This window comes from Microtus oregoni, unplaced genomic scaffold (assembly GCF_018167655.1).
Source record: "Microtus oregoni isolate MIOR12 unplaced genomic scaffold, Mior012 000041F_ref0000270, whole genome shotgun sequence".
Taxonomy (NCBI): domain Eukaryota; kingdom Metazoa; phylum Chordata; class Mammalia; order Rodentia; family Cricetidae; genus Microtus; species Microtus oregoni.
The window spans coordinates 5,182,350-5,200,813 of record NW_024543208.1 but is presented as its reverse complement, the minus strand read 5'-3'; the positions used below and the strand labels follow the sequence as shown (position 1 = coordinate 5,200,813).

Here is an 18,464-nt window from a genome sequence, read left to right as displayed (position 1 = left end):
GTATTCCTGAAATCAATGTACATAAGGAGTAGAACAACATAGAACTTTTTGGAATTCTTCCATAAATTTATTTTAAATATGTATTTGTTCTTTACCTTATTTACCATATTTTAAATAACTTGACTTACAACTTCTATATGCTACCATTGTTTAAAATTTTTACTTATGATTTCTCCCATTAGCTGAAATACTTCTTTCCTCATCTTGATGTTTATGCTGTGGTTTTATTCTTTTTGTTTCCTTTCAAAGACTCAAAGGAGAAAACATTATTTCTGTACCTTGGTGGTCTTTTTGAACCTTACATCCAATCTACTTTTGTGACTAGGACTTTGTTAAAACCTTTGAATAGGCTGTGTGTCTTATGGCTCAGATTCTTAGTTTGCATATTAACTCTTAATTTTTTGTTTAGGTTTTCTTTATACTATTGTGTATTATTCTTTCAATTCATAAAAATAATAGTTGAAATCTGTTAATTTTCTAAAGCCAGGAAAAAATATCCAAGAAATTCAATTCATTCTTAACCTCACTATCTAGAGACTCCATCTTAATATTTTGTATATATTTCTTTATATTTATGTATATTATATATAATATAAAAATATTATACACCTTTCAAAATTAGCTTTTGCTATGTTAAAACTGAGTAACCATGTATGTGAGTGCTTTTCATATAATTAAATTATTTCCTTTAGCATAATTTTTAATACCTACATGTATTTGATCTTCTACAGTTAGACTTGTGACACCTTTGCTTTTGTTGTAATAACACTATAATTTAAATATTTTGCTCAAAATTTAGTATTTACTTTATGTATAAGTTATCTCAGTAAAATGAATAACTTACTGTTAAAACTTTCCAAGTTTGAGATGCTGTAATTAGGGAGTCAGTGCCTCTGAGGCTTTCAGGAAACATAGCAGTCTGAAATCTTGAGAAACGTGCAAAGTAGCACTTGTGGTCAAGTGAATAAGCTGGCAAAGTTATTAAAGTCACCAGGCTTTTCTACTTGATGGAGTACATAAATTTGATACACAGACTGCCAGTGTTTAATCAGAACATGTTTCTCATTTCATACAAGTACTAATGTTCAGGAGTGTATTTTGTTTTTATTAGCTGACTTAAAATGATGGTTGATGTGATGGCCCTTCAGTAAGACCATCTTTCAGCATTCACAAATATAAAACCCCCTCACAATCTCTGAGCCATGCCAGCTACATTGTTGGTTTACATGTATACCTTGGATATGCAAATATTGTTTTTTGGCCTCAGTGTTGTTATTGCTGCTGACAGCACTCAACTGGTAATATGTGTGTGTTCTTCTTTATTCTGTTTAGCTCATTTGTCTGCCTTACATGACTTTATAGTGTTATCTCATTAGTTATTAATTATATGAAAATTCAGTTGTTAGTAAGTCAGTTTAAAACAATTATGGTTTCAAATTCAGACTATTTGTAAAAATTATATTAAATAACTAAATTTTTCTTGATATAAGCACCTAACAGTATCATTTGCATTGATAAGTGTTTCATATCAATTTTGAACTTTGGCTCTGACCACCTTCCTTTTGTTAATAGCCTCCAGGGTAACAAGTTGCTCTCTAAAAGGCCTAAATCTGAGGAGGATGAGGAATTTGTTGAATCTAATGGGGAGGAGGTTTCAAACCGTGCCATATGTCCAGGGCACCTAAAAGTCACTGAAAAGCCAGGAAAACCATCTAAGCAGGGTGACACAGAAGCACCTTCAGAGGGAGAAGCTTCTGATGCCAGGATACAGGCAGATCAGAAGTTATTGAATGACACCAAACTCTCAGGTAAGAAAATGTATGATTATTTTTCACTTGTGACTATGGTAATTAATAATCTGATGCCTTAAAACACCTAGCTTTTTCATTAACTAAATAAACTTACATGATAATTCACCTATGAGGATAAGTGTATACAATGCTGTGAGGGATACAGTTTTTATCTGCAATAGAATTCTGAACTTAACATCCATTAGTATACATGTGGTTTAATAAAAAACTAAGACTTACAAAATTTTAAAATTCAACTTAAAATTTACAAGAAAAAAAAAGGAATTTATAGATTACTCTGTACAGATTCCTTGCTACTTTTAAGAAGAAAATAAAGAGCTGGGCGATGGTGGTTCACACCTTTAATCCCAGCACTCGGTATGCAGAGGCAGGCGGATCTCTGTGAGTTCGAGACCAGCCTGGTCTACAGAGCTAGTTCCAGGACAGGCTCCAAAGCCACAGAGAAACCCTGTCTCGAAAAACTAAAAAAAAAAAAAAAAAAAAAAAAAAAGAAAAGAAAAGAAAGCAAGAATAATAACCATCAGCTCTTCCATTTTATCAATGCACTTTTATAAAAGAACAGACATACATACAGACAAAGGACTCAATAATGTAAAATAAATAAATCTAAAAATAAGTTAAGGGGTTAAGTGATGGTGCAGTGGTGAAGACTGTAAAGTCAGTGGAGGGAAATGAAAGAATAGACCCAATTTGACCTCAGAAAGGTAAGAGCAAACTTTTATTCATCTGAGAAGTTAGCACTTGCAACTCTAATTTGTATCTGAGGGTACAGGATGCACTAGGCTGGGTCTGGGAATCAGTTTTTGCAGTGGAGAGTTAAAAGGGTAGAGGGTCTGATTATTTTAAATAAACTGGTTTTTGTTTGTTTGTTTGTTTAAACTGGAAAATGAGAGATAAGTCACATACCCTAGTTTTATGATCTCTGACTACAAGGCAGTTGATTCCCAGAATGCCTAGGACAGCAGATTCCTTGAAATCCTGAGCTTGTTTTATGACCCAATTATCTCCTTAAAAGATTTTATTTATTTATTTATTTATTTATTTATTTTACTTAATGTGTATGGGGTTTTGCCTATATGTATGTGTGTCTGTGTGATCCACTGGTACTGTAGATATAGACAGTTGTGAGTCAATATGTTGCAAATTGAACTTGGGCACTTTAGAAGAATAGCTAGGGTTCGTTACCACCCAGCCATCTCTCCAGTGCCCCACCCCATTTTAAATACATTTTAAATTAAGGCTTAATTACATCACTGCCTCCTTCCTTTTGCTTCCTCCAGCTCCTCCTCCAAACTCTCCATGCCCCTCAAGTTGGTAGTCTTTTGCTCTTATTGTTATTATTTCATACACATAAACATACACATCTAGAAGCAAATATGTTAAAACAACCTGCTGAATTTGTTTTTATTGTTGTTTACATTTGGTCTCAGGGCTGAACGAGGTTGTTAGGGGCTAATACTTAGCAGAGGCTAATCCTCTTGTAGAGGACTCAGGTTGCTTTCATAGCACCCACATGGTGGCTCACAGCCATTCATATGCAACTCTTGCTCCAGAGGATTTCATTACTTCTGACTGCTGTGGGCTGTGAGCACATAAATGGTACATAAATGCAAGCAAATACATAAAATAAACAAAGTCCATTTATTTTTTTATTACCCAGTTTTTGAAAATTTTTATGAAACTACTAATGATTTATATATTTAATAACTATTGTAACATTTTTGTTCTCTTAATCATTCATTTACTTGGTAATTCCTGTTTTCTATCCTGTATTCCTTCCGTTCTGATACTCATCAAATCCAACGCTTCCTGTTAATCTTATATTGTGCCTACCCATAAGACACTACATCTTTTGTATCCTTACAGAAAGTACTTCCTTCCTGACATACAGAGGTCACTCTAGTCCCCTCTGCTATCATATCTCTGTAAATGCAAAAGTACAGCTCTCACATGAAAAGAAATGAACCAAGTTTGAAGTCTACACCATGGGGTGTAGGGAGCAAGGAATGGCTTTTTAGTAGGGCAACAATTAGATAAATTAAACTCTGGAATTGCAACATTCTAACCTCTCTTTGAAGTTTTAATCAGTTAGCCTTCAGTAGACACATTATTTTTAGGAATTCTCCTTCACATCTCCATATTGTAGCTTTAAAAAACAGTTTACATCATGTTTATACCATCTTTGTAGTATTCTACTTAGGATGACATAAAAACCTTTGTGCGTCATTCTTAAAACAATTGTTCCTCAGTTTTTTCTTTAGCTTTATTACCTTTAATTTTATTTCATTTTTTTTTTGTTTTTAATTTAGCCTTTTCCCCACTCCTCTGCCTTTCACCCCTCTCCCTTTGTTTCCTCAACTTGCCCCCACGCTCCCATTTTACTTGGGAGATCTTGTCCTTTATTTCTTCCTACGTGGATTCATGTATGTCTTTTTTTGGAGATTTCGTTGTTGTTTAGGTTCTCTGGGGTTGTGGAGTGTAGGATAGTTAGTTATTCTTTGCTTTATGTTTAAAAGTCACTTATGAGTGAGTACATATGATATTCTTCTGGGTCTGGGTTACATCACTCGGGATGGTTTTTTCTAGTTCCATCCATTTGCCAGAAAATTTCAAGTTGTCATTATTTTTTACTACTGAGTAGTACTCCATTGTGTGAATGTACCGCATTTTCTTTATCCATTCTTTGGTTGAGGGGCATCTAGGTTGTTTCCAGGTTCTGGCTATTAAAAATAATGCTGCTATGAACATATTTGAGCAAATGCCCTTCTGGTATGACTGAGCATCCTTTGGGTATATGTCCAATAGTGACATTGCTGGTTTTGGAGGTAGAGTGATTTCTCATTTTCTGAGAAACAGCCATAATTATTTTCAAAGTGGCTTTAAAGTTTACATTCCCATCAGCCTATGTTGTCATCAGTGTTTTTTGGTTTTTTGAGACAGGGTTTCTCTGTGGCTTTGGAGCCTGTCCTGGAACTAGCGCTGTAGACCAGGCTGGTCTCGAACTCACAGAGATCCGCCTGCCTCTGCCTCCCGAGTGCTGGGATTAAAGGCTTGCGCCACCATCGCCCGGCTTCATCAGTGTTTTTGATCTTGACCATTCTGACAAGTGTAAGATGGTATCTCAGAACTGTTTTGATTTGCGTGCCCATGACTGAGGATATTTTTAGCATTTTCTTAAGTGTATTTTGGCCATTTGAATTTTCTCTATTGAAATTTCTCTGTTTAGGTCTGTACCCTATTTTTTTTTATTGGATTATTTGTTCTTTTGATGACTAGTTTCTTGTGTTCTTTGTGTATTTGGAGATTAGTCCTCTATCAGATGTGGGGTTGGAGAAGCTCTTTTCCCATTCTGTAGGCTGCCATTTTTCTTGTTCAACATCTCCTTTTCTTTACAGAAGCTTTTCAGTTTCAGGAGGTCCCATTTATTAATTGTTGCTCTCAGTGTCTGTGCTACTTATTTTTTATTTAGGAAGTTGTCTTAGTGCCAGTGCGTTCAAGGTCACTTCCCACTTTCTTCTCTGTGAGGTTCAGTGTGGTGAGTTTTATGTTGAGGTCTTTCATCCATTTGGACTTGTTTTGTACTTGTAATAGTTATGGAACTTTTTGCATTCTTCTACATGTTAATATTCAGTTATGCCAGCACCGTTTGTTGAAGATGCTTTTTCTTTTTTCTTTTTTTGACTTAAAGTTTTAGTTTCTTTATCAAAAATCAGGTATTTTTGGTGTGTGAATTGATATCCGATTCTTTGATTTGCTTTCATTGGTCTTCTTGCCTGTTTTTATGTCAATACCAAGATGTTTTTTTATGATTGTAGCTCTATAGTAGTTTGAAGTCAGGGATGGTGATGCCTCCAGAAGTTCCTTTATTGTACAGGATTGTTTTGGCTATACTGTACTTTTTGTTTTTGTTTTAACATATGAAGTAGGATATTAGTTTTTTGATGTCTGTGAAAATTTTGCTGGGATTTTGATGGGCTTTGCTTTGAACCTGTAGATTGCTTCCGGTAAGATTGCCATTTTTACTATGTTAATTCTATCTATCCAAGAACATGGAAGATCTTTCCATTTTCTGATGTGTTCTATTTCTTTCTTAAAAGATTTAAAGTTTTTGTCATACAGGTCTCTCACTTGTTTGGTTAGAGTTACTTCAAGATTATTATTATTATGATTATGATTATTGCTCTTTGTGGCTATTGTGAAGGGTGATGTTTCTCTGTTTTCTTTCTCAGTCCATTTGTCATCTGTATACAGGAAGAGTACTGATATGTTTTTGAGTTAGTCTTGTATCCTGTTACATTACTGAAGGTGTTTTATCAGTTGTAGGAGTTCCCTGGTAGAATTTTTCGTGTCACTAGGCACACACATTTAGTGTATTTACATTCTTGCCAGCAAAAAACTCATGCTGCATAACAGTCACACAGAAAATAGGAAGGAAGTCCAAGATCTCATTGACTGAGGACTTTTCATGTTTATCGACAGTCAGAAAAAATCAGCCACGTATGGTGGCACACACTTTTAATTACAGCACTTTGGAGGTAAAGGCAGGTGGCTGGCCTTGTCTGTAGGATCTGGGAACCTGTTATGAAAATCAAAAATAAATAAATAATTAGATAAATGAAAGAAAAGAAAATATAAAACCAGTAATCACTGTTGTTCAGTCTCTTTACTTAGTATTAATGCAATGCAGCATTTATTGTTAGTCTTTTGTTTGCTCTTCAGGTAAAAGCTGTGTAAATTCACCTGTAACAAATAAAATACATAAGGATGACGCAGCTGTTGCTATAGCTTCACCATCTGTGTCCAAGGAAGACTGCAACTTCATGGCATTTTCTAGTAGCCAGGTAACAGGCAAGGAATCACATCTCTTTACAATTCTACGGCCGGAGTCTCCCAAGTTGTCTTCCTCCCTTGCAGAAAGTAAAAGAGTATTGACGGAGGAAGAAGACAATGATGAAGATGGCCTCAGAAGTAACCTTGAACCTGGGGAAATCCCAGAAGCTCTTAGTGAAGAGGGAAATGAGCTCAAAATTCCCAAGGTACATGTCAGTATGTATTTCTACTTTGTTTTTTGGGTGATGGCCTATAAGGTTGTAATAATACATTGTGAATACAGCATATTATCCCCTGAAATTTTGCTTTAAGGCAGAAATAAATAGTATTTACATTTATGAGCTTTAATCATATTTTATCAGTGGAATACATTTTTGGCAGTGAAATACTATGAGTTCTGGCTTACATTTTGTTTTATTAATACTGAAATATTTTAGCTACATGTTGAGATCTAATTTTCTTTCGCTACATACTTTAAAAATGCAACATCTTTATTTGGAGCTAATACAGTCTTCTCTGCAAATATACAGAGAGATCATTTATATAAGCATTAGCAACTTTCCTCAAACACTAATACATGATAGGAATTATTTTGAAATCTTAATCATATTGATATTTAGACAATTGTGATACAGAGTGTTCCTGTCACCAGCCCTGATGTCCAATGTGAGATAAGTTGCCTGTTGGGTACTCTCTTCCTGACAGTATAACTATTAAAAAATCAATTTTATCCAGTCTTTTTTATAACATGGCTCACATGATTATTGTATTCTCTGATTCCTCTTATTTAGAATATTAGAGCTTCATTTCTGATCCTGGTTATTCACATAAACAAACCTTTTTCCTCTCAGAAAAGTTACGCTCTATCTGGAAGTTTCCCATCCTTCTTGGTTCTGCAGCCCCTTTTAAAATAAACCACTCAGAGACTTCATATTAGTTACATAGTTTTGGGCCTGTTAACTGAGGCTTATTGTTAACTAGCTCTTACAGTTTCATTTAACCCATTTCTGTTATTCTGTATTTTACCACAATGCTCTTGACTTGGTACCTCATATCTTGCCTCTCCAGAGGCTGCTGGCACCTCCCTGACCCTGCCTTCTTCCTCTTTGTATCTGTTCAGATTTCCTGCCTAGCTAAATCCTGCTCTGCCATATGCCAAAGCCACTTCTTTATTACCAATGACAACAAAACATATTCACAGCATAAAGAAGGGCATCCTACAACATTCCCCTTTTTCTTTCTAATTCAAAAGGAAGGTTTTAACTTTATCATAGTAAACTACGAACAGTAAAATGGTTAAAACAAAAATTATAGTTAAAGTATTTAATTATTTGTATTTGACAAAAGTAAAGAAATTATTCTATCATCTCTTCTATCTTTGTGAGAATAAGTTTCGTATCTACTTTTATTATAATTAAGGAAAACTATAGCTGTTGTCTTCAACTCCATCAAAGACCCCAGAAGGATATAATACCTAAGTAAACAGGAAGTACATTGTAAGCAACTTCCAAAACTCTAGAAATGACAGAGAAATCTGGCTGCCTGGATAGTTATCCAAAGTTCTTCTGTAATGATGGGACATCTCTCTTTAGCCTATAAGCCTAAAGTGTCTTGCTAATTTATCAGTGGAACAGGAAATCTGAAAGACTGACTGACTATTCAGGCTATTTTGGCAAAATTCATCGGTAACTTTTCTTCTATGTCCTGTAGAATTTATGCAGACTCTCCCATTAAGCAGGATTTAAAGGACCATCCCACCTTGTTTTTCTCAAGTTCAACAGTCATTTCCTGTGGGTTTTACATGTTCAGTTTATATCTCACCACACTGAAAGCAAACTCCACGAGGGGCTTATTCGATGGCAATCATCCTCTTGAAGTAATTGGTGCTGCTAGGAGCAGATGTGTCTCATTTTCCAGAAATGTCTAAGTTATTAATACATTTTAAATGGCATATTATGTAGATCTTTGACATGTTTGAAGATTGTGTTCCTATTTGAAATATATCTCTCCATATCTAGAAAACCTACCTAACATTACTATAAGTTTGACTATTAGAGATGACTATTAATTTGTATTTCTTAACTACTCATTACATTTTTAAATTAGCTACATAAACATAATACCTTAAACAAGAGTAGAAATAAATAGTATAACAAAATTGACCTGAAATTTGTATCAAAAACAAAATCCATACCAATGTAAAGTATTTTGAGATTAACAGTTTTTTTTTTGTTTTTTTGTTTGTTTGTTTTAAGAATTTAGATTCAGTAATTTTTGCTTGTTGCAAGTTGGGAGCCATTTGTAGATAATATGTTTTTGTTCTGCCTGGTCCTATAGCCTTTCAGTCCCAAATAAACATACAGAGGCTTATATACTTAATTATATACTGTTTGACCTGTTACTCAGGCTTATTAACTATCTCTTACAACTTAAATTAACCCCTAATTCTTTTATCTATGTTTAACCATGTGGCTTGGTACCTTTGCTTAGTAAGGCATTCTCATCTTGTTTCCTCTGTGTCTGACTGGTTACTGCATCTCTTCCATTCCTCTTCAGAGAATTTTCCTAAGATGGTTGTCTACATACTGCCTGGCTACTGACCAATCAGCATTTTATTAAAACAACATGAGTGATAAATCTTTACAGTGTATAAGTGCATCCCACAGCATTTTGCCTTTTTTTTTTCAAAACAAGGACCCTGAATCTAATCTTCTTTGTTGAGTTTTTTTCCTGACCATTACCCATTACAGCTTGTAACCAACACTCAAAACAAAGACAAACATCCATAATCCAATTTTTTGGAATATTGACATAATTTTCTAGGCTAATTCTTCTAATTGGGGCACTGGTAATCTTCAGAGCATCCTGAGAAAATTTGAGATTATGGTCAAATCCTGACTGGAGTATTCTGTAAGGCCGGAGCACTTCAATCAGTCACTTTGAAGTTGTTCTAGATGTAGATAGAACTCAGAGGAAACTGCCACAGAGGAGCTCTGAGACATTGGATCATCTGGGTGATCCGCTTCTTTAGGAGAATTTTTTTTTTTGGGGGGGTGTCTACCTCAATCAAAACTGATTTTTTTCTTAAACCAGGATGAATCCAAATCCTGTGGAAATAAAATCAGAAAGTCTTTCTCAAAGTAACACATCTTTTGTCTTAAATTTTGAAGTCAAAATATTTATAAAATGTATAGGTTGGTTTAATCCAGCAGGATTTATAATCAATTGTCTTTTAGCAGCTGTTACTCCTTCCTTGGCAGTCAAACAATTGAAAGACAACACAATAACATACCATATCCATACTCTTTCTGTATTACTCTTTTTTAAGTTCTTTCTCTATCCTTTTTCTTTTCTCTTCCAGGCCTATGTTACTTTTCAACACACTGGAAAACATTTTGAGATGTTTTTCATCTGAATCTGTCTTTACTATATATCTCTATCTTTTTCTGACCAAATGGTTTCTAATCTGTTAAGGTAGAATGACTAGAATCAAAGCAGAAGCTTTGGCAGCTTGCTCTGCCCCATTCACTGACTTCCTAATAGTCTAGCTTCATGGTGGAGGTACTTGTGGGAGCCATGTTTATTGCTACAACTCTGCAGAGTTTCTAGGTCCATGCTACCACCAAGAAGCCTGCTGCTGGCTGCTCATAAACACCATTTAAGGTTTTGGTAGTAGGGACTCTTCAAAGAATCACTTGGTTTTTGTCCCTAACACTGAGTCAGATAGCCTCTATTAAAGGAGCTGTGCCTCTACTTTTCTCTACCAAACAGAACAAATCCCAAGAAAATGCAGCTACCAAGAAGCCATGCTTGACTCTGTTCTTTTGTTTCTAAAATCCGTTCCCAAGTGCTCTCAGATTTTATGTGGCTGTAGTTGCTTAAGTTTGGGTGTTGTTTGTAGCAGGAGACCTCTTGTCCCACCTAGTCATGCAGCTGCTTTTAAAATATACTATGAGGCTTAATATTAATTCCGTCCTGTTCATCCTATTAGCACAGGCTTATTATTAACTAGCTGTTACAACTTCAATTAACCCATTTTCATCATTCTATATTTTACTACAAGGCTTGTGGCTTGGTACCTCACAGCTTACTCTCTTCTGGAGGCTACTGATGTCTCCTCAATCTCACATTTTCCTCCTTGTATCTGTTTAGATTTTCTGCCTAACTATATTCTGCTCTGCCACAGGCCAAAGTAGCTTCTTTATTAACCAATGTTAATAAAACATATTCACAGCATACTGAAGGGCATCCCACATCATCAAGCCCCTATGCTGGTTTCATGGCTAGAGCCTCCTTTCTGTATTTATCCATTGTTCTCGTTTGGTGTTAAAATTATATGTTTGCCAAATGAACAGTCCTTAGATCAGGAATGGGTCAGATGAACTAATGCTGTGCTAACATTCTGAATCTCATCATAGACTTCAGTTGTCTGTGAGGAGCTTCTTTGTCATTTGAGAGGGTACCTGATCAGCCTGTTGATTGTTCCCAGTTTTCTAAACCTACTCTGACCCTTTTCACATCCGTTAATGATAAGGCATACTATAAAGACAGCATTTACAAATAGTCTATTTCTTATTTCAATAATTTAATCAGTGGACTTGATCATTTTCTAAGTCATGTGTTCTACTCAAATACAAATATGTCCTCGAAAAATATTGAAAGTAAAATTGGAAAGTGTCTCCCAGGGGCTTAAAAATATCTTTCAAAATTTAATGACTTCATAACAGGAATGATTCATTTAAAAGTGATATTTTCTTACTGAACCCATGGCTCATTTCCCAATAGAAAAAAAAGTTATTTATTTCATTTGGCTGGTTTTTCTTCTCTATGAGGTTAAATGCTAGGTCACTTGCCAGATATTCATGTATGAAAGGCTAGAGGTGATACAACTTCACAGTTCTTGATCATTTTATGAGTGACCGTGTAATGGTGGACTTGGCCAGTTTTAAAGGGCCTTTGAAATCTTGCTAACTTTGGTAAGTCTTCCATGAAAGACAGTATTTTTTGAAGGAGAATTAATTGACCTCTTGGGGAAAAAAAATGCTACCCCTTTTCCTTTACCTCCCCTTTCTCTCCCTCTCTTCCTCTCTCACTCTCTCCTTCTCTCCCCCTCCCTCAGCCTTTCTCCCTCTGTCTCTCTGGTAGTACTGTGGATGAAAACCCAGGGCCTTGTGCATGCTAGGTAAGTGTTCTATTACTGAGCTCTACCCTAGCTTGTAAGATGAAATTGCTTAAAATGCTAAGTTCTTAAAGAGTAAATAAGTATAAGATTTATTACTAAACAGTGATATAATTTTAAAGTATTTTTTTTTCTGAAACAAATCTTTATTGAGTCTGAAGAAACAGCTTTGTAAATAATGTGCTTGCTATTTAAGGATGAAGAAAAGTTAGCCATGTCTGCACTAGTTTGTAACCACTGTGCTTGGAGCCAGAAGCAGTGGAATCACTAGAGCTTATTAGCCAGTGAAACTAATGAAGAGTTAATCTCTGGGTTCACTGAGATCCTGTCTCAAAATGTAAAGCGGTGAGCTAGTGGTGTGTCTACATCTTACGTCTGCCTGTTCTTCTGCACACACATGCTCATACCAGACAAATGGGAAAAAGAAGTAAACTGAAAATAATCAAGCATTATTCATGGAGGTTTCTACCTCTTTTTTTTCTTTTTTCTATACTAGATAATAGAAGGACAGCCCAAAACTACTAAGAGTTGGCGCCATCCACTTGGTAAGCCTCCAGCCAGATCCCCAATGACTGTTGTGAAGCAGCAAGTAGTGAGTGATGAAGGTGAGTGTATATCATTATTTATCATCTTTTATAATAAATGACTTGAATTGAATCACATCAAATCATGTCATACTCATTGTCTGTATTTTTAACCTGAACCATTTCAATTCATGAACCCACTAAGAAACCACCCCTTATCTTTTTTTAAGTCACATATCCCATTGGAACATTTACTTTTCTTTTTAATTTGATTCTCCTTTCTCTGTCTATGTGATGTTTCTGTGAGACTTCTCCTAAGTACTTCTTCATTACATTTCTAACTGATCTTTTCAAGCATTTTTGTTGTTTGTTCCTCTGTGCAGTCCATCTTTGAGATAGTCTCCTTTTCTCTAAAGTCACCTATTTTTGAGGTTGTAGTCAAGAGAACAACACTGTAGGGATTTGGCTTAGATTAAGTAACTCTCACTTGAAGTACCAACGTTATTTTTCTGCTTACTGTCTTTTATTTTATGGTGTGTGTTTATGTAGCAAAAAGAACATAGTAGTAGTACTGTTTATAACAGGGAAGCATTCTAGTTGAATAGTAGAAATAAAGAAACATACTAGCTGTTATTTCTCTATGTTATCAAGTTGAGTTCTAATTTTTTGTTTCCTTGAGACAAATTACTGTAGTGCAATCTAGACAGGCTGGAAATTTGATCCTTCTGCTTCAGCCTTCTACTTGCTAGGATTATGGATACTGTCTATACTTTATCCATTCCCTTTTTATTCTATTTTAGTTCTTTTAGCACAAGCTGTTGTTGGTTAAAGTTATTATAACTAAAAGACAAATTTAAAAAAATTAATATCTAACAATATCTATGAATTTTGAATCCTTTTCTTCACAGCTTGCTATTGATGTGGTTTCTCTGCAGGAAAGGGCCTAGATAGACTTCTAAAGAAAGTTTTTTCTTTCATGTGCTTTTCTTCCTAGAAGTTTATTTTTATGTCATCCATTGAGAATTTGTACAGAGTACCCCCTTGATTTCAGTGTAAAGAGGTTGCAAAAATTTATAAGTGAATTATGTTAACAAAGTTGTCTCAAGGGTTTAAGCTTAAATATTTGTATGAAACATTAGTAATTGTTGTTTTTGCAGTGGTTACACATATTAACATTTTCTGGGAATTTATGAGAATTGAATTCTAAAACCGTAAGTGTTTCCTAGTGGCTAAAGATGTAAAAAAAATCTAAAATGACAATGAAAAAATTCTATATCCTCAAGTAAATTATTTAGATCATTGATCACTCTTACTTCTTCCTTTGCATCTACTAGTTTCTATCATTGGAAGTGAAGAAACATTATCATTGTCTAAATGAATTGAACAAGCAGATTTAATCCTCATTTGGAATACACAGTTACCAATGCATCTGATTTTAGGCATTTTCTGCCCTACCAGCTCTTTGGCAGTGTTCCTATTAGAATATACCTATATTAGAATTTCTGAGAAATTACCTCTCTTAGTATCACTTAGTGTCTCATGTGGGTAAATGATCATTTTTGTATTGAGTTTGGAATCTGGTCCTACTACAGAAAACTAAAGCAAAAAGCACCACAGTAAGCTCTTGTTGGATCTTCTGTTCAGGTGGGACAGACAGGTGACATCTGCTCAGTAATTCTGTTGGCTGACTCTGGTAGCTGCCTGGGGTCTCCTTGCTTTGGAGCCTGTGTTTCCAAAGCTGGGATTATAGTAGCATTTGTCACCTAGAGTTAATAAAGTTAAAATCTCAGTGTCTATGAAGCGCTCTGAACCTATGTGAATCTTACTGGTTCTCATTTCTGCTGTTAAGGTGATAGTAAGAAGTGAGAAGATAATTATAGCTGGATTTTCTAAAAACTAGAGCAAGCCAGAAAAGGAGTCAGAGGAAATTCCCATCGAGCTGGAGAATTCTTGCTCTGAGTCTTCTCAGAATTTTCCTGGTCTAGATTTGGAAAGAAGGCAGTTGGTTTCATAAGACATGCAAAACAGAACTTTTGAGCAGCCAACCCTTTAAGAACGTACATTGGAAAAACAGAAAACAAAATCAAAACTACCATGGACTCAAGAAGAGGACCAAACCGCTTGCTTAGGTTTTAGTGAAGAATGGTTGTAGGATAGAAGAATTCACCTAATGAATGCTTAGCCTTAAGAGTGAGGTCAAATTTTACTTCTTACTCCATGTAGCAAATTTAGAAGGGATGTGTTCTCTGCTTGTTAATGCCTGTAATGTGTCTGGCAGAAGCAATGGAAATTTCTTTTAAACTCTTAGAAGAGGAGTTTCTTTCTCTTAGTAGACTCTGGTCTTACTGTTTTTTTTGTTTGTTTGTTTGGTTTTTTTTGAGTTTTGTTGTTATTTTATAATTTAGACAAGCTCTCTTTCTGATCTTATTTTCCTCTTATATAAAATTTGTTACTTGGTCATAAGAGATTAACCCTAGTTCTTAACCTGTGGTGATTTCAGCAGTTTTGAGCATTTTAAATGCCCATAGGCATTTCAAATGCCCATAGGTGGTCACAACACTGAGATTCATACTTTTTTTTTTTGTAGGGAAATAACATAATATTTTCTGGACATTGACTTTCAACCATATCAGGACTTGTATCTTTGACAAGGAAAAATGTTTTAGGACTCTATAGTATAAAGCAGAGTTGGAATCATTAAAATAATATTTAAGAATAACTTTTATTCTTTGAAAATCTCATACATATATAACCTGTCTCTTGATTGGATCTACAAGTCAGGTTTGGCCACCTGTCCTCCACAAGCTTATTAAAAGAACCAAATCAATAATAAGAAGGAAAAAAAGAGATGTATTCATTGTACCTACATTGGGAAATATGGCTGAGTCGCTATCTCTGCCAAATCCATCTTCATACTTTTGATGTTAAGTTAAAAGGTCAGATTTATTTACATTAAAAGTTGTGATTTATCCCACCATCAATTTCTCTCCTGAATGGTGGTCTGACAGGTTGTAAATCTCTGTAGAAGAAAATCATCCCCTCTGGATTTTAGGCTTTTTTTTCTACCAGAGAGAAATTGCTTTGGAATTCCTACTTTTTGAGGGTCATTTTTTATTTTTCAGTAATCTGGTAGCGAAACTGAGGGACCTAAGTCATTCTTTATATCTTTATCCCTACCAGACCAACTATAATAGCATGTGTTAAGTAAGATGTTAAAGGTTAATTTTCCTAAGACTCAACTGTCATTGTACTGATTTCTGTTTATACCTCTTCAACTCTATTTTGTTTTAAATTCTAAAGTAACCAATATAGAAGAAAAGATACACATAGCTATCTAAATACTGTCTTTGCCCAGGTGTACAGGTGAACCCCGCCCCCCCTTTACAAGTTTGAGTATTGGTAGGAGCCACATTGAAGCATTGATTATAGTTCTTGTTTTTACTGTTCTTGTGGATTGGACTCTAGTAGGCATGGCTAGCTAATGTGAGACATCTGTATTCTTTAAGCCACATGTAAGAAGAAACATGTAATGGGGCCGGGCGGTGGTGGTGCACGCCTTTAATCCCAGCACTCGGGAGGCAGAGGCAGGTGGATCTCTGTAAGTTCGAGACCAGCCTGGTCTACAGAGCTAGTTCCAGGACAGGCTCCATCCAAAGCCACAGAGAAACCCTGTCTTGAAAAAAAAAAAAAAAAAAAGAAACATGTAATGATGATAAACAGAAAGATGGGATTTATTCAGTATGGTCACTTTGGCAAGAGAAATCAAATCAAGTTCATCTTCCCCATGAAAACTTAAGGCAAAAGCTGCATATAGCTAAGTAGTCTTGGACCTTGGTATGGTCCTTCCCATCATTGTTGTCTGGGCCCCAGTTTCTCTTGTTAGGTTTTCTGCAGGTTGTCAGAACTCTGAGAAATTTCTTCTAAATGACAACATTCCCTTCTGAATGTCAGCTGGATTCAGTATTTTCTTTCTTTGGGCATGAGATTCCAAGAAGAATTCCAATATATTGCTATCCGTTGTTTGCTATTCAGCAAAGGGAAGGTCGGGGACATAAATTTCTTTTCAGAGTATCTTCATTCCTGGTAGCACCCAATTTCATGTTCTTTCTCTCTGTGTGTTTTTCTATCAAGGAAAAATAAAAAACAAAATAAAATAAACAAATAAATAAAAATGGAACAAGATAAAACACACAGAAAAGGACCTCAATGCAAGTGAGAAAATAGTAAGATAAAAATGCCAAAACCAAACCAAAAGCATGAACCTGCATAAACATGCATGTGCACAGAGATACAATTCATTTTGTGTTTGCCAGCTTTTCCTGGGTAAGGTGATTGCCCTGGTATGTGATTGATATATCCAATTACACTCCACTGGATAAAACTGACTTTTTCCTTTGTCAACAATGATCAATTGAAGATAGCTTCTTGGTGGTACCCAGTGTCCATTTCTCCCTTGCACCTAATTTGAACTTGTGCGGGTCCTATCTGTGAATTCATATATGCATCAGTCCTTTTGTGTCTGGAAGACACTGCTTCTTTAGAGTCATCCGTATTAGATTTATTTTGATTAAGGTGAATGATATGTCCTATTATTGTTATGTTCTATTAATTAAAATGAAAAGAAGAGAGGGAGGGAGGGCGAGCTGAGTTTAAAATACAAGGTTTTTTTCAGAGACTGTTTTGGAAGGAAATATTTATAGAGTTCTATATATTCAATATAACATTTCATAGTTTTGTGAATTGTTATGACTCCAGTAAGTATTATTTTATATAAACAAGAGGAATTTTAATGCTTTATAAAAGTTTTATGATTCAAAAATATCATTTTCATAGACTTTAAGAAGCTAAGAGTACCTAATTTTATAAAGTGGTATATATTTAGTAGGCCTTGCTATACAGTCACACATTCCTTTTATTTAAGCATTCCAAAAATAATTTTAATGCTCACTTTAAAAAGAAAACTAAAAAGCTGAAAACAAGTAGAGTTTTATTTCTCAATTATTTTAGGAGCTTCTAGAGATAAACTGGGCTTTTTCTTATGTTTTTTTTTTTTCCTCTTCTGTCTCTCATTACATGCTATTTCTTTGTTTTGTGTTTGTGAATGTATTTGAACAGTTATATGCCACGGTGTCTGTCCAAAAGACAATCTGTAGGAGTCTGCTCTCTCCTTCCATTATGTGGATTCAGGGATGGAAATCAGGTTATCATGCCTGGAGAGAAGCACTCTACAGACTGAGTCATCTCACCAGGCTCATGTTGTTTACGACGTGGGTCTGTGTTCCACAATATAGACATGCACTTGCCTTTTATGAACATCTATGATGTTATTTCTTTTACTTTAGTGAAATAAGGCTGCTGTCCACAAAAGACAGAAAAACGTCTAGACTGCTAGTTTCAGAGATAAGTCATAATTTGCCATGACTTTTGTTTTTATATTACCATTCAGATAAATGGTACATATGGGCTGGCATGTTTATGTGAGTGGCTTATTACCTTGTAAATTATCTCTGTACCTCATCAATACTGCTGTGACTACTAAATGAACAGGCAGAACTTGAAAGCAGTTAGGATATAAAAGAGCAGAACTAAATAAATCATACTGGTAAGAAAATGGGAAGAAAAGTTAACTGGGAGTTAGTATCTAGGTATCTGCTCCTGCCTCATCCCTAGGACATAGGTAGGAGTTCGGAGTTGGAGGGACCAGCCAAGAGCTATGGCAGTGTTTATACCAGGTCCTCATTTGAGTCTGTCATTCTCCTTATCTTGGTAGTCCTCTGGGGGAAAAATAAAGAAGGGTTGGTTATGTTTATAGGGTTCAGTGACATTGTAGACTCCAATCCATGTAATTATCATTGTTTATATTAGTACTGTAATGTCCTCCCTCATATAAGCGCCACCATCTTGGTGGCACAATTAACTATAACTGTCTTTCTTTGCACACACGTTAGTCAGGCAGCTTCAATGTGCATAACGCTAGTATGTGACTGCCTGCATCTCCAGTGGGGACTAGGTCTCCATGTGTTCCCAGGCTTCACTTGGATCATGGTGACTCTTTGCAAGCCTTCCAGTTTAAAGACAAACCCTCCTGTATAGTTGCTTTACAATTTAAAGTATTGCTTC

The 18,464-nt window shown here is 35.4% G+C and overlaps 1 protein-coding gene across 3 annotated transcripts in view; it reads left to right on the top strand.

Annotated features, from left to right (window-relative positions):
* The window catches only part of Kdm4c (lysine demethylase 4C), a 170,939-nt gene that overhangs the window by 88,052 nt on the left and 64,423 nt on the right, over nucleotides 1-18,464 (top strand). For all 3 annotated transcript variants that reach the window (XM_041632462.1, XM_041632460.1, XM_041632463.1), the window contains 3 exons: nucleotides 1,573-1,808; nucleotides 6,531-6,847; nucleotides 12,317-12,425. In XM_041632462.1, the coding sequence (XP_041488396.1) occupies nucleotides 1,573-1,808; nucleotides 6,531-6,847; nucleotides 12,317-12,425 (662 nt within the window). The remainder of the gene's footprint in view (nucleotides 1-1,572; nucleotides 1,809-6,530; nucleotides 6,848-12,316; nucleotides 12,426-18,464) is intronic.